Here is a 12886-nt window from a genome sequence, read left to right on the forward strand (position 1 = left end):
CATCCGGAACAATAGCCACTTACATTAAACAATAAACAATTAACAATAACTTAATTAAATGTACAGAATTTACAAACACAAAATTAAAATTCAACAAAGTCTTTTAATTTTACAGGACGTATCTTCTTCCATACTGGTCTCCGTCTTGTTGGCTTCTGCTTCACGTGAGGTTCATCTGCTCCATCAGGAAATGTTCCATTATCGGTAACAGTCACATCAGTGGTAGTAACTTCATTAACGGCTTCACCGTTTCCCTTATCTAAATTGGCTAGAGTTTCTTCTTCGACAGTGGCTTTTTCAGGTGGCACGTCTTCAGCAGCATCATTTGTTCCATTGTTCCTTTCATTCCAGCTGAAATGTCCTGGACCGTGATAATGCCAAAACCTGTTGCTTCACTAGGTTTATCTGGCATCATCACATGATGTAAACCTGGTGAAACATTGTGTATAAAATAAAGAAAAGTTTTACTATGTACAACCGTTAAAAACTTGTGTGAATTTTAAAAACATAGTTCTTTCTAATATTTACTTCCGGTCTTTCGATAATTATAACATTAAGTTGTAGATTAAATATATTTGTTCAGTTTGCTGTATGACTTTGTTCCTATTGTTTTCAGCAATCCTTTAGGTACGCAGCGTCAAGAAACACACAGAATGAAGCGTGATGTTAATGCTGGAAGCTGTTATAACCGCTTCACGTGAGAAGTGCACAGCACATGGGTTGTCGTAAAACTAAGAAGAAGAAAAAGTCAAATTATATATGACGTCAAAATTCGATCCGCCTATTTTCTTTCTAGTAGGTTGCAACTATGTAAGAAATTGTATTTGAATAGCTATTTGTTACGCTGCAGCAGTGGAGGTTGTTTGTTAGATGTATGGCTGATGAAGCAAGTTAACACTAGAAAATATGTAACTAACATCAAAACGGTTATGAGATGTATAAACGAGTGATATTATCATATAAATTATATTATGTATAGAATTCTGGACTTACAAAGCCTCTAAAAACAATGCAAATGAATTGCCCTCGTAGGCTTAGTGGCGGCAGCCTCCAGGCCCCAGGCTAAAAACAACTCATTGGGAGAAGAGGGCTCCTCACCAGGTTGAGAAAACAAAAAGTTTTCCTAAGTTACTCACAAATGCCTAGTGCGGTTCTTCTGCCCATGGAACCCATTCAATTTGGATTGCGAAATGGAAAAATGCTGTGATGAAGATCGGTTTTGGACAGTCCTCTACGATTATGATGCAGCCGGTGATGATGAGCTCGCACTGCGTCGAGGGGAACAGGTGGAAGTGCTGTCCAAAGATGCCGAGATTTCAGGGGATGAGGGATGGTGGACGGGTAAAATTAGCGATAAGGTTGGGATTTTCCCCAGCAATTTCGTGACACAGCATGTAGGAAATTCTGATCGACCAGTTGAAATAAAATTCTCTGAATTAGATTTAGAAAAAGTAATCGGTGTAGGGGGTTTTGGTAAAATGTACAGAGGGTTTTGGAAGGGTGAGGAAGTTGCAGTGAACGCTGCCCGGCAAGACCCAGATGAAGATATAAGTGCTACAGCACAAAGTGTGCAACAGGAAGCAAAAATATATTGGCTCCTCAATCATCCAAACATTGTTACCTTAAAAGGAGTTTGTCTTGAGGAGCCAAACTTGTGTTTAGTAATGGAATATTCAAGAAGTGGTTCTTTGAATCGTGTACTTAATGGATGTGTACTTAGTATGCTGGTTTGTTGGGCAATACAAATTGCTCGAGGCATGAACTACTTACATTCAGAAGGTCCAATTTCACTTATTCATCAAGATCTGAAGTCAAGCAATGGTAAGGAAAATATTTGGTGAGTTTCTACACTATCCTTTTTTTTTTGACTTTGTCATAAATTGGAATGCTCTCTGAAAAAAAGAAACGAAAACAGAAGCTATGTTATATAACTTCAACAAGTTGGTAAGATAAGAAAGAACATTATTTTCGAAAACTATGTTGAGTATTATTTACTAGCTGATGTACCTGATGAAAGGAGTGACCTTGGGGGTGGGGTGTATATCTAAAAGTGGACCCCTCTCTGTCACTCCCTAGGCAGTTTTAAAGGTACATGCCAGGTTTGGTGACTAACAGTACAATTGGACACACACATTGACTTGTCAAATAATGGTTTAAATAAAATGCTAACTTCCAGTCTCTTTTATAACATTATCAAATAGTAGATTCCGTCAGCTTAGGAGTAAAAATTTTAACCTTAATAAATATAATTTTCTGAACAAAAATTTCCTTAATGCCATAAAACTAGTTAGAAACAACAGTTGATGCTGTCATTAAGCTTTTATTTCTAAGCTTGTTTCAGGTGTCAGGATAAGCCTTATATGAGCAGGGAGCTGTATTATTCAGAAGTTTTACAAGTTCTTTTTATAAATAGCTACATTTTCACAAAAGTAGGATGCAAGAAAATTCCTTTCTTATGTTTTAAGAAATTGAGAAAATCACACATAGAAAGAAAACTTTTACATAAAATCGGTATGTGAAATTAATATCTGAACACTGTACTCGCATATTTGGGTTGTAATTGTACTTTAAAAGTCTACAAAATTTAAAACTGTGTACATTATGTCACAATATGCAATATGTGTCCTAAGTAGAATAGCTACAAATTATTTGTGCTAGTAATGTGATGTGAGAATGTACACTCACTGCCTCTAAAGACCAGGTGTATTGTCAAACATGAAACAAGTGAATATCCGATAGCAGTATGGTAATTACATGTGCTTTCAACTTAATTTTTAGTTTGGCAAATTACAAACCAGTAAAATCTACATAAGCTCTTCAGAAAAAAAATTTTTGTTTTCAAACTTTATTTTATTTTAAAGATGTACTTAATCATTTTTCTGTGGAAATTTATTATGAAATAAATGCAGATGACAGTAGAATAAACATATCATAGCTCGTTAAAAAGGTAATGCTTCTTATATAGTAGTTATTAAAAATGTGTAAAAAAAATTATTTGTGGAAATTATTTTTCTACTTTTGCATTATGATTGTTTTTGCAGCTATTCCCTTTCATGCATGTGTTATTTAGATTGAGCTAAAGGTCTAGCATCTATGTGTAAGAGCTACAAGAGTTTGTTTTTTAGACTGAGTTAAAGGCCCTGCATATGTGATTAAGAGCTGAAAAAGTTTTTATTAAAAACTGGATTAAAGGTCTTGCATATATGTGTGAGAGCTAGAAGAGATTGTTGTCTAGACTGAGCTAAAGGTCTTCCATATGTGTGTGTGAGAGCTAGAAGAGATTGTTGTCTAGACTGAGCTAAAGATCTTCCATATGTGTGTGAGAGCTAGAAGAGATTGTTGTCTAGACTGAGCTAAAGGTCATTATTTTCTCTTCCTTATTGTACTTCACTTACATAACCTCACTGCCTCCCAGTGGAACAGTGGTATGTCTGTGAACTTACATTGCTAGAAACTGGGTTTCAATATCCATGGTGGGCAGAGCATAACCTCAGCTTAGTATTTTTATTTGAATTTTATTATTCTCACATTTATTGTTTAATCTAAGTCTATAAAAACAAGAAAAGTGAAAGCAAACCATTTGAACCATCAAAAACTGTGATTTTTATGCAATGGGTACCAAACACCAGCAAAATTAAGCAGAACCTTTCACATTTATATACATAACTTACAAAAAAAAAGTTAAAAATGGAAATTATCAGTTCACACTCAGTTATGGGGCAGGCTATTCTTTGATTTAACAATTTTATCATATGCTTCAGCAACAACAGGTTAAAATTTCAAGCTTTTCCTAATGTTTAATTTTTTAACCAAGTATCATTCTAGTTGTCCTTCACTATGCCCTATATAGTAGATAAATATCTTAAGGTGGAGAGATGACATTGAGGAAATCACAGTTTTTCTATCATGTTTCTCATTCTTATGTTCATATAGAGTAATAAAACTGAGCACAGTGCTGTAAATGCGATCTTACCAGTTTCAGGCAGGTAAATCAGACACTAATCTTTTTTTTTCTAATGCTAAAGCCCAACATTTTTCAGTATATAGATAATTTTTTAATGACCAAACAAAGGTTTAAGCTTGAAGAGTGAAAAATTGTATGTAACATTGGTTTCAGTTCACTCTGCTGAACTTACACGTACTGTAGTGTTGACTTACAAACTGTTTGTAGTGAAGTCTTTTTGATATTGAAAGGAGATGTATTGTAATAATTCATGAAGATTAAAATTAATGAGAACATTCTTGTATCTAGAATAGACAATCTGATAGTAATATCCACTTAACGTGAACTCATTAAGTAATGTATCTTTAATGTTTATATCATATTGGGGAAGGGTTTAAGACCATACTGCTGGAATTTACTCTCTTGGGAGGGAAGATATAATTATCATTCAACCAATGCTGATGTGGTTCTTCCTTTCTTCTGTGTGTGTATGCTTATTTTATTATATTCACCTCATCTCTGGTGTCTCAACAAGGAGCATGACCACACTTGGTTCAACAAGTAACTCTTATACAAATGCTTAAAATTTTTGTGACTGTATTTTACTTTTAATGTCACTAAGGTGAGTAATCAGTATGATGTTTCTTTTTTAACTCAATCAAATAAACAACAGCACAGGATAGAGTCTGCATCTGTGTTCACAGCTGCATTTAGAAGATATATAGCTGTGAACACAGGTGGTTGTTTTTTTTTCCTTTTTTTTGCATTGAGTAAAAAGAAATCATAAAGTTATTCACCTTAGTGTGTGTGGTATACAGATGGAGATGAAGTAGATATTAAAGCAGTTGCTTTTGGAGTAGTCTGTTCTTGTACTGTTTGGTATGATCTCATGAGAAGTAAGAAAACATTCATAGATAATTATATTTGAAAAGTACAATGGCATATTATATTTCATCCAGCGATATTATTTGTCTAACTGTAAGTAATGTAACTTCATATAGTGTAAATGTTTGGTATTTTATGTTTTTATGTGTAAGTGTCAGTATGGAGCATTTTTGTTTAATCATTTTGCTACAATCTTTGCTTGGTATGATCAATGTATGTATTATGTTTAAAAATTGATTAAACAACTTTATTATCAATATACTTGGCAGGAAAACAGTTTATAACATCAATCTTAATATTATCTAAGTTTTTACTTCTTAATTAAAAAAGAAACATTTAAAAAATTCTAAATTATCATTTATTCTATGTCCTATAATATGCCAAGTTCCTATTTCTCCACTTCAAAATTTCCTAACAGTAAAAGTAAGCTGCTACAGTTTTCAACCAGATATAAACAGAAACTAAATGTAATTACAAGCAAAATATGTTCAAAATATGATTATTGTGGATGTTAAATCTACGTGCTACATCAATAATTGTATATGAAGTGTGACAGCTCTTAGCCAAACCTGTGTACAAGTGCTGCTCTATAAATTAATTTCAAGCTACCTACTTAGAGAAAAGCTAAAAATCAATCTAGTACTGAGTATTACTAATTAAATGTACTTATCTTAAGTTTTAATATAAGAAAATTAGAATGCATTGTTTTATCAGTTGGGCACCCTCACTGTTAATGATATGTTTGGCCATAAACCAAATATTATCTCGAGAGATTCAACCAGCTTATGAGTTTTAGGTTTGTCATAAATTCATATATTTAGATAATAATGCAAAACAATCTCTATAATAGAATTATAATAATTAAATGTAATAAAACTAGTTGTATGAAATATTTAACCAATACTATTAATGATAGTAACACCAAAGAAATAATAAGAGTATAATTCACTTATGGAATACACAAATACTAGCTGTTAGCTTCAAATACTGTTGTAGATTTAATATTTTTGAACAACATAATATCAGTATGGCCTTGTATAAGCAACATTTATCACAATCCTCCTTATAAATGTTTTGTGCCCATTAAATGATTCTGACTTTGTAATTTTAGAGGAGCCTGAGATCTGAGATAAATTGCAACAACACATGTTACCTCTTAGATGTGGAGCCAAGTAGTGGGATTCTGTCAATACTACAGCCAAAATTAATGTTTATGAAGTTCCAAAATAATAAATTAGACTAATACCTGATTGGTACAATAAATAGCCAGAATACCGTTACTCTACTTTTAACCCTTTATCATCCATGGAAGGTTTTTTTCCCATTATCATAGTTGGCGTAAATGTATGGCTAGAGATGATAAAGGGTTAATTATATTAATGTTAAATGTGGTGAAAAAGAAAATGTATTAAACATACTGTGAAGTGTGTCTGATGCAACTAACCTATAACTTTAACTAATCTATGTCATTTAACAAAACATGTGGAGTAGGCAACAGGAAGTAATAAATAAAGTTAAATCTTCTGTAAAAAGCCAAAAAGTAAATGCAACAAAATGCGAGAAATTTCAGTAATAATAATAAGATTTGGAAAGGGAACTGTACCAATCATGTGTCAAATAAAATAATTAATAAAAATTATTATAACATAACTAATGATGTAATGTTATACCATATATTGAACTGTTGTGTGGCTAGTACTGACTTTGTGGTCAAGGATTCTCATCTGTTACAAGATGTTTCCCATATCTGGTGTATGACTTCTTACTGGTTTCTTTCTGGATGGTCTTGGGTTCCCAAGCTGATCCATATTCCTTTGTTTGCTAATGTCATTAATTACAAGGAATATCCCTGTCAAATTCTAAATCTCTAATCTGAACAAATCTTTATGATTTGAGTGTATGAAAATTTTTATGTCAGAAAGGGCTGTTACATGTCATTCCAAAAAGTGATAAATTTTCGGTGGTACTTTGCTACATATGAAATGCCAAACAATGTTAATTGTAGTTGTGATGCATGCAGTTACACCACTTCTTTATATTGGCTGTAGTTGTCACATGACTTGCAGACTTGCATGTTCAAAATTGTTTTTATATAATGTACTCAACCTTCTGTATAAAGTATGGCTTGCTTAGGTTAACTTCTTGTAAAAGATTAATACTCTTATATTAACTGTGATTTGTGTAGGTTAAACCTGTGCACAAGATGAACATTGTGCTATAAAACGTAGTTTGTGTAGGTTAAACCTTTATATAAGATAAATCCTGTTTTATAAAGTGTGACAAATCTAAGCTACGCTAGTGTAGATTCTATAAAGAATAGCTTGTGTAGAGCAGACCTCTGTACAAGATGTGTACTGTGTCTATAAAATGTGGCTTGTGTAGATCAGACCTCCGTACGAAGTAAATACTTTTCTATAAAGCGTGGTTTGTGTAGGTTAAACATATATGTAAGATGAATACTGTTTTCTAAAATATGACAAATATAGTCTACAGTACACCTATAAATAAATAAATAAAGTAATATTCCTTAAGATTTGCTTAGTGTTGGTAAAATATATGTACAAGACGTATGCTGCTGAACAAAGCATGTCTTCTGTAAATTAACCTGTGTACGAGATAAATACAGTTTTATAAAGTGTGACAAATGTAGGTTAACCTGTATAAAAAGGTAAACACTGTTGGTGAAATGTGACTTACTCGTTTTTGTTAAACTCGTCTACTAGGTAATTAATGATCGGTGCATATTCAACCTTTGTAGAAAATAAATATTCTTGTTTAAAGTGTGACCAGTGTAGTTTGATTTGCCGCTTCTCGTTTCCATTTTTTGTCCCACTCTCTGACACCAATTTGTTACGCCTCCGTTCGTTAGTTAATTTCCGTAAAAATTCTTCCCGAAGAGACTTTAGCGATATAAGTCCTTTCTTAAATAAAACTGGTTTATTCTTTCTGAATACGACTTTGCGATACACTTAATTTCCACAGTCGTGCTATAACAAACGCTATAATTCACAACCAACGTCTCACACACACTTGCTCGACTCAACAATATTCTCTCTCTCTGTCCGCAGTTCAATTACATTGTTCCCGTCGCTTCTTAGCCGGTCTTATATAAGTTATACAAGACTACCTCATATCTAGTAGTCTCCCGACGCTTCATGATCGCTCTAGAAGCGCGTGGCGTGTTACTATCGTCACGTGACCCCCACTGTCGTAACAATATGAAGGAAGTTCCAGACTAGAAAGAAAAGTTTATATTGCTTGTAAGTTTGTGAAACTTTTGTTTATAAATCATTGTTTGTAATAAATATTTGTAATAATTGTTATTGCAAATTGCATTGTTGTGTGTATATTAAAACATATTTGTGTTAAAAAGAAAACTGTGTGTATCAATCTTGTTGGCAAATATAAACTGACTATATATCGGTTTTAGTTATCTGCTAACTCCAAAGTACAATTTAACTACTAAATTTAAATTATCAGTTAACTCAGTTTTAAGCTATTTGAAATTCTAATACGTAACAAAGTCTATATATTTACCTAGAAACAATTCTTAAGGTACAAGTTAATGTTTAAAAAGCCCTACAGTTAGTGTGACAAAATGTCGGTCTGGCTGCATCCCGGTTTGCCGGACCTGTTCCGGCGCACGTGTTTGAGACAAAGACGTTCAAAAAATGTCTAGATTTCAATGCGACTCGGAAATCATACAAAAGACTGACTTTGATTGCTGGATTAATCTGATGTTCTCATCAATAACTACACATTACAGTTTTCCCAGAAATAACAAAAAGTTTCCTAAACGTATGCTTTTAAAAATCTAATTTTTAGAATGATTAGAGTACCATAATCTTGTTTTTTTAGGGTAACTGGCTGGCTGTGTGGTAGAGCTCTGGATTATTGAGCTGATGAATTGGATTTAATTGTATGCGATTTCACACACACACACACACACACACATTTTAAGCTGTGGGTACGTGACAGTCAGTCCCTTTGCAAATGTTAGCAATGATGATAAGTGGTAGGCTGCTGTTCAATGACTGCCTTCCCTCTGGTTAGTGGTTCAAAATTAGGGGCGCGGCAGATAGCCTTAATAGCTTTGTCATAAATGCAAAAAATCTCTCTCTGTTTTACTATAATAGCATTTTTATCGTTTTTAAATATCATTAGGAGCAATGGGAATTCGACAGTTACACACAAAATCTCACCATTTCGTTTTTTTTTTCACGAGTTTTAACTTTAATTTCCCTACAATGTTGGATTAAGTAAAAGGTGCCCATTGTCAGGCTCCTTAGTATTTAGAAAAATGGTGATACATAATACCCATTGCAAGTCCTCAGACATACCGCTGTGCTATTGGAGGAAAAAAGTATTAATAATATCCAAGTGGTTATCATGCTGGATTCTAAATCCAAGAGTCCATGGCTTGAGTCCTGTTGCCGTAAATTCGCAATTCACACTTTAAAGTCGTGGGTATGTTTAATAATGATGGTTAAATACCACTGCACTTCCCTCTTGTCTTTCAGTTCAAAAATAAGGGTCGGACAGCGCAGATAGCTTTTGATGAATGTCCGAAACAAACTAACAAAAACATTAAAATAGTTAACACTTGTAATACGTGTATCGTAGATAACGTGGGTTTCGGCAACTATCATACTCAAACGACTTTTTGATATCTTTATCATAGCGTAAATGAGATTACATTAAAAAAATAGTAGGCTATCTCTCTTTCACATGCATACACACTGGATTTGTACTATCTGATAGTTGTATCATCTAACATTCGTGAATAATAGCAAGAAGTACGACTTGTTGCATTCAGTGTAAACGAGAATTAAAAATGCTCATTAAGGATTGATAATTTGTGGTAATTTTTCTGAAATGGGAATTGTTGAACATCTTCGGGAATATTTTCTTCATCATGGTTTTTAACAAAATGTATATGCGAGAAGCATGTTTAAATTCAGCTAATATTACATGTAGTCAAATATGCTCGAAGTAAACATAATTTCTCCACATAAATAAAGTGAAACAGATCATTAAAACCAAACCGAAAAAAGTTTTTGGGAGCTCAAAGTCAAACGTAACTTCAAGCCGTATTACATAAAGCTAACTATTAATGATTTAAAGATTAGAAAGTTGAAATCACCTACAGTCTCTACGCGTTTGCTTAAAACTTCCGCTATTCACCACAGTTTTTGTGAATTCGTGGTGGCATATTTTCTAAGTAAACTCTAGATATTTCAGTTTCAACCTATTTTCAACAACACATTACACAGAAAATGATCAGTCATGATCTGATTGGCAAAAGCTCGAGAGTACTCTGTGTAGTCAATAACTATTCGTCCTAGTGAGATAAAGGTAATATAATGAGTGAGGATGTAGATTAATTCTAGATTGAATCTTTCCCTTTAATATGAAACTCAGATAAAAGATGACAGGTTTAATTTTGTATGTATGTTTGTGTATTTGTTTATGTGTGAATGTATATACTGGCAAAATAGAACAAGGTTTATGTACAGCAGAGACTGATGGTAAGGGCATTAAAAACTTTAATTAAAATAATGTACAAGAACAGCGTATCGACCTTCTTATGTCATCTTCAGGTTAACAAAAAAGGTCGAAAAGTTTTCTTGTACTTTATTCTAATTAAAGTTTTTTAATGCCCATACCAGCCGTCTCTGCTATACATTTTTACTTCAAGTGGGTTTCTCTTCATCATTAAGAACAAAGTTTGTTAATGATCATCCTCAAAACACACGCTTATGAACAAAACTGAAAAAAATGCATTGATGCCTTTTGTAAAGACTTGAAATCCAAAAGAAAAACAAAACGGGTGAAAATGATAGTATTAGAAGGAAATTAATACAGAATGAAAAATTAGATGCTTGCATATAAGAAGTATCAAATATAGGACATGAAAAATACAGTGAAACAAGATATGTAAGAGGACAGAACTTTTGCACTAAAAGTTAGATGAAAACAACATATTCTAGAATGTTATAGAAACTTTGCAGAATGGGAATAAATACATACTTTCTTTCCCTCCATAATTCTGTATTGCATTAGACAGGAGATGAGAAACCAATCATTTTTATATTTAATATAGATGTATGTTAAACGTTTTAACAGCAAACCGTGAAAGCAACATACCAGACTAGATTTTTTGGATATCTAAGAACAGATGTTTTTACTTGAAGTTTATACAATATTGAAATACTGGATAAAATTACGAAGAAAAGTTTAAAATTCGAAAGTAAAGGCTGTCAGGAGGTTATTCTAAAACGTTTACTTTTATTTCGAAATAGGTGAGCCTTTTCAGAAATTTGTAGTAATTTTGGAAGACGAAACGTGGAGATTTTAACAATTTCCGTTTACCCAAGAATTATTGACTTGATTTATATATTGTTCACTATTGTCCACATATTGGACCATATTAAGTAATTGTTATATATTTTTTGTATGTAACAACATTCAGTCTAAGGAAATTATTAAACACATTTCGGTGAAATCACTTCTTCTGGGCCGAGCGCGACAGACTGTGGAGCTGAGGTTCCATAGTTCGTGTTCCGTTATCCACGCAAGAAAAAATATAAAACAATCGCGTCAGCACTTTGGGGCCGTGCCGGTCCGATAAAGAGTAACCCAAGAGTTGGGGGTGTGTAGTGTTGATCAGCTGCCTTCTCACTAGCCTATCACTTCAAAACTAGGGACGGCTAGTGCACTTAGCCCTCGTGTAGCTTTGCGCGAAATCCAACAAATATACAAATTAAACATTTAATATATAAAACACCAGAAAACCTCAGAAGTAATCAGGGGAGTTGATTGCAATAATGAGGACATTTTGGTTTAAATGTCCACATCCTGTCGTGCAACAGGAGAGAAAATGGATTTCTTTTCGGCCAACCGCCAAGTTACAGCAGGAGTATTGACATCAAGTAATGACTAGTACTTGGTTTGATGGCAATCCATAGCCAGATACAAAATTGTGGGTGGGCCTGAAGTTTTGATGGACGGGTAGGAGGCGTACAAACCTTGGGAGGCAAGTTAGAGGGTGCTAAAAAAAGCGCTATGTATGACGTATTCAGATGTGGGAACCATCAAGCCGACTCTAATTTGGTGGACCTTGGTGTTGAGTAGGTGGGTCGTCGTCCGCCCAAGTCCACCTGTAGCTACTGGTAAGTTGGTACGTGCCTTTGAAGATACATATAGGCAAGGTTGAGTTTTGGGTGGATAACATTGCCGACAGAACTTTGTATTAGGTAATTGGTATCTTAATCGGTTTAATAAAGGCCTGTCACCACAGTGAGTTGACTTTGATCCTTTGTAAGCTTATTTCACAAGTCCTTAAAATAATATATATATTATGAAAGTCTAAATATAAAGTAAAATAAAACTAAGTATGACAACGTAATATAACCGGTTACCATTCATAATGTAGGAAATATGGATTGTTCTGTGGTTTATACACGTATCTGTGTCAAAGGGTGTTTCTGATATGTATTTTTACATAATCCATTGTCGAAATTTCTTTTATGCGTGGTATTGTATTGGATTCTGTGTTGCACTTATTTTCTATTTTATGAGTAACATTAAAAGGGAAGTGTATTTTGATGTATCTGTTATAAAATTTATGTATTAACTTTTTGAATTTACTTCTAAATTTTGAATTTTTATTTCCATCTTATGAAGTTTCCCATTTATCTGGCAGATTTAAAAAATACATATATATAATATGAATGTTAGATTATTATTGCCAATAATTTTTTCACTATACCTTATTTCTTTGATTTGTTAAAGGTTAATATGTTATCTCCTGTAAGTGTAATGTTATCTAGACTTAGGTTACAAAATCTCTTTGTCAAGTTTGGTCACAGTGCAGGTTTCATTTTTCATTAACATTTTAAACTGTGGCCTGAAGATAGATAAGAGGAGTGAGAGCTGCGATATGCAAGTATCAAAAACTAAACCTCATTGATGTAATCAGGCTAGAAAGATTACAAAAACAAAAAACAAGAGGGAATTCTCAATAGCCGCGGCTGTAATTAGATCTCAAATCGGTCA

At 33.3% G+C, this 12886-nt stretch overlaps 1 protein-coding gene across 1 annotated transcript in view; it reads left to right on the top strand.

Moving 5' to 3' along the window:
• The first annotated feature begins 747 nt into the window (after positions 1-747).
• Positions 748-12886, top strand: part of LOC106466673 (mitogen-activated protein kinase kinase kinase 9-like) — a 38726-nt gene continuing 26587 nt past the window's right edge. Inside the window, exon 1 of the mRNA XM_013926966.2 lies at positions 748-1821. Coding sequence (XP_013782420.2) covers positions 1191-1821 — 631 coding nt within the window. The 5' untranslated portion in view covers positions 748-1190. The remainder of the gene's footprint in view (positions 1822-12886) is intronic.

This window comes from Limulus polyphemus, unplaced genomic scaffold (assembly GCF_000517525.1).
Source record: "Limulus polyphemus unplaced genomic scaffold, Limulus_polyphemus-2.1.2 Scaffold2339, whole genome shotgun sequence".
Lineage (NCBI taxonomy): Eukaryota > Metazoa > Arthropoda > Merostomata > Xiphosura > Limulidae > Limulus > Limulus polyphemus.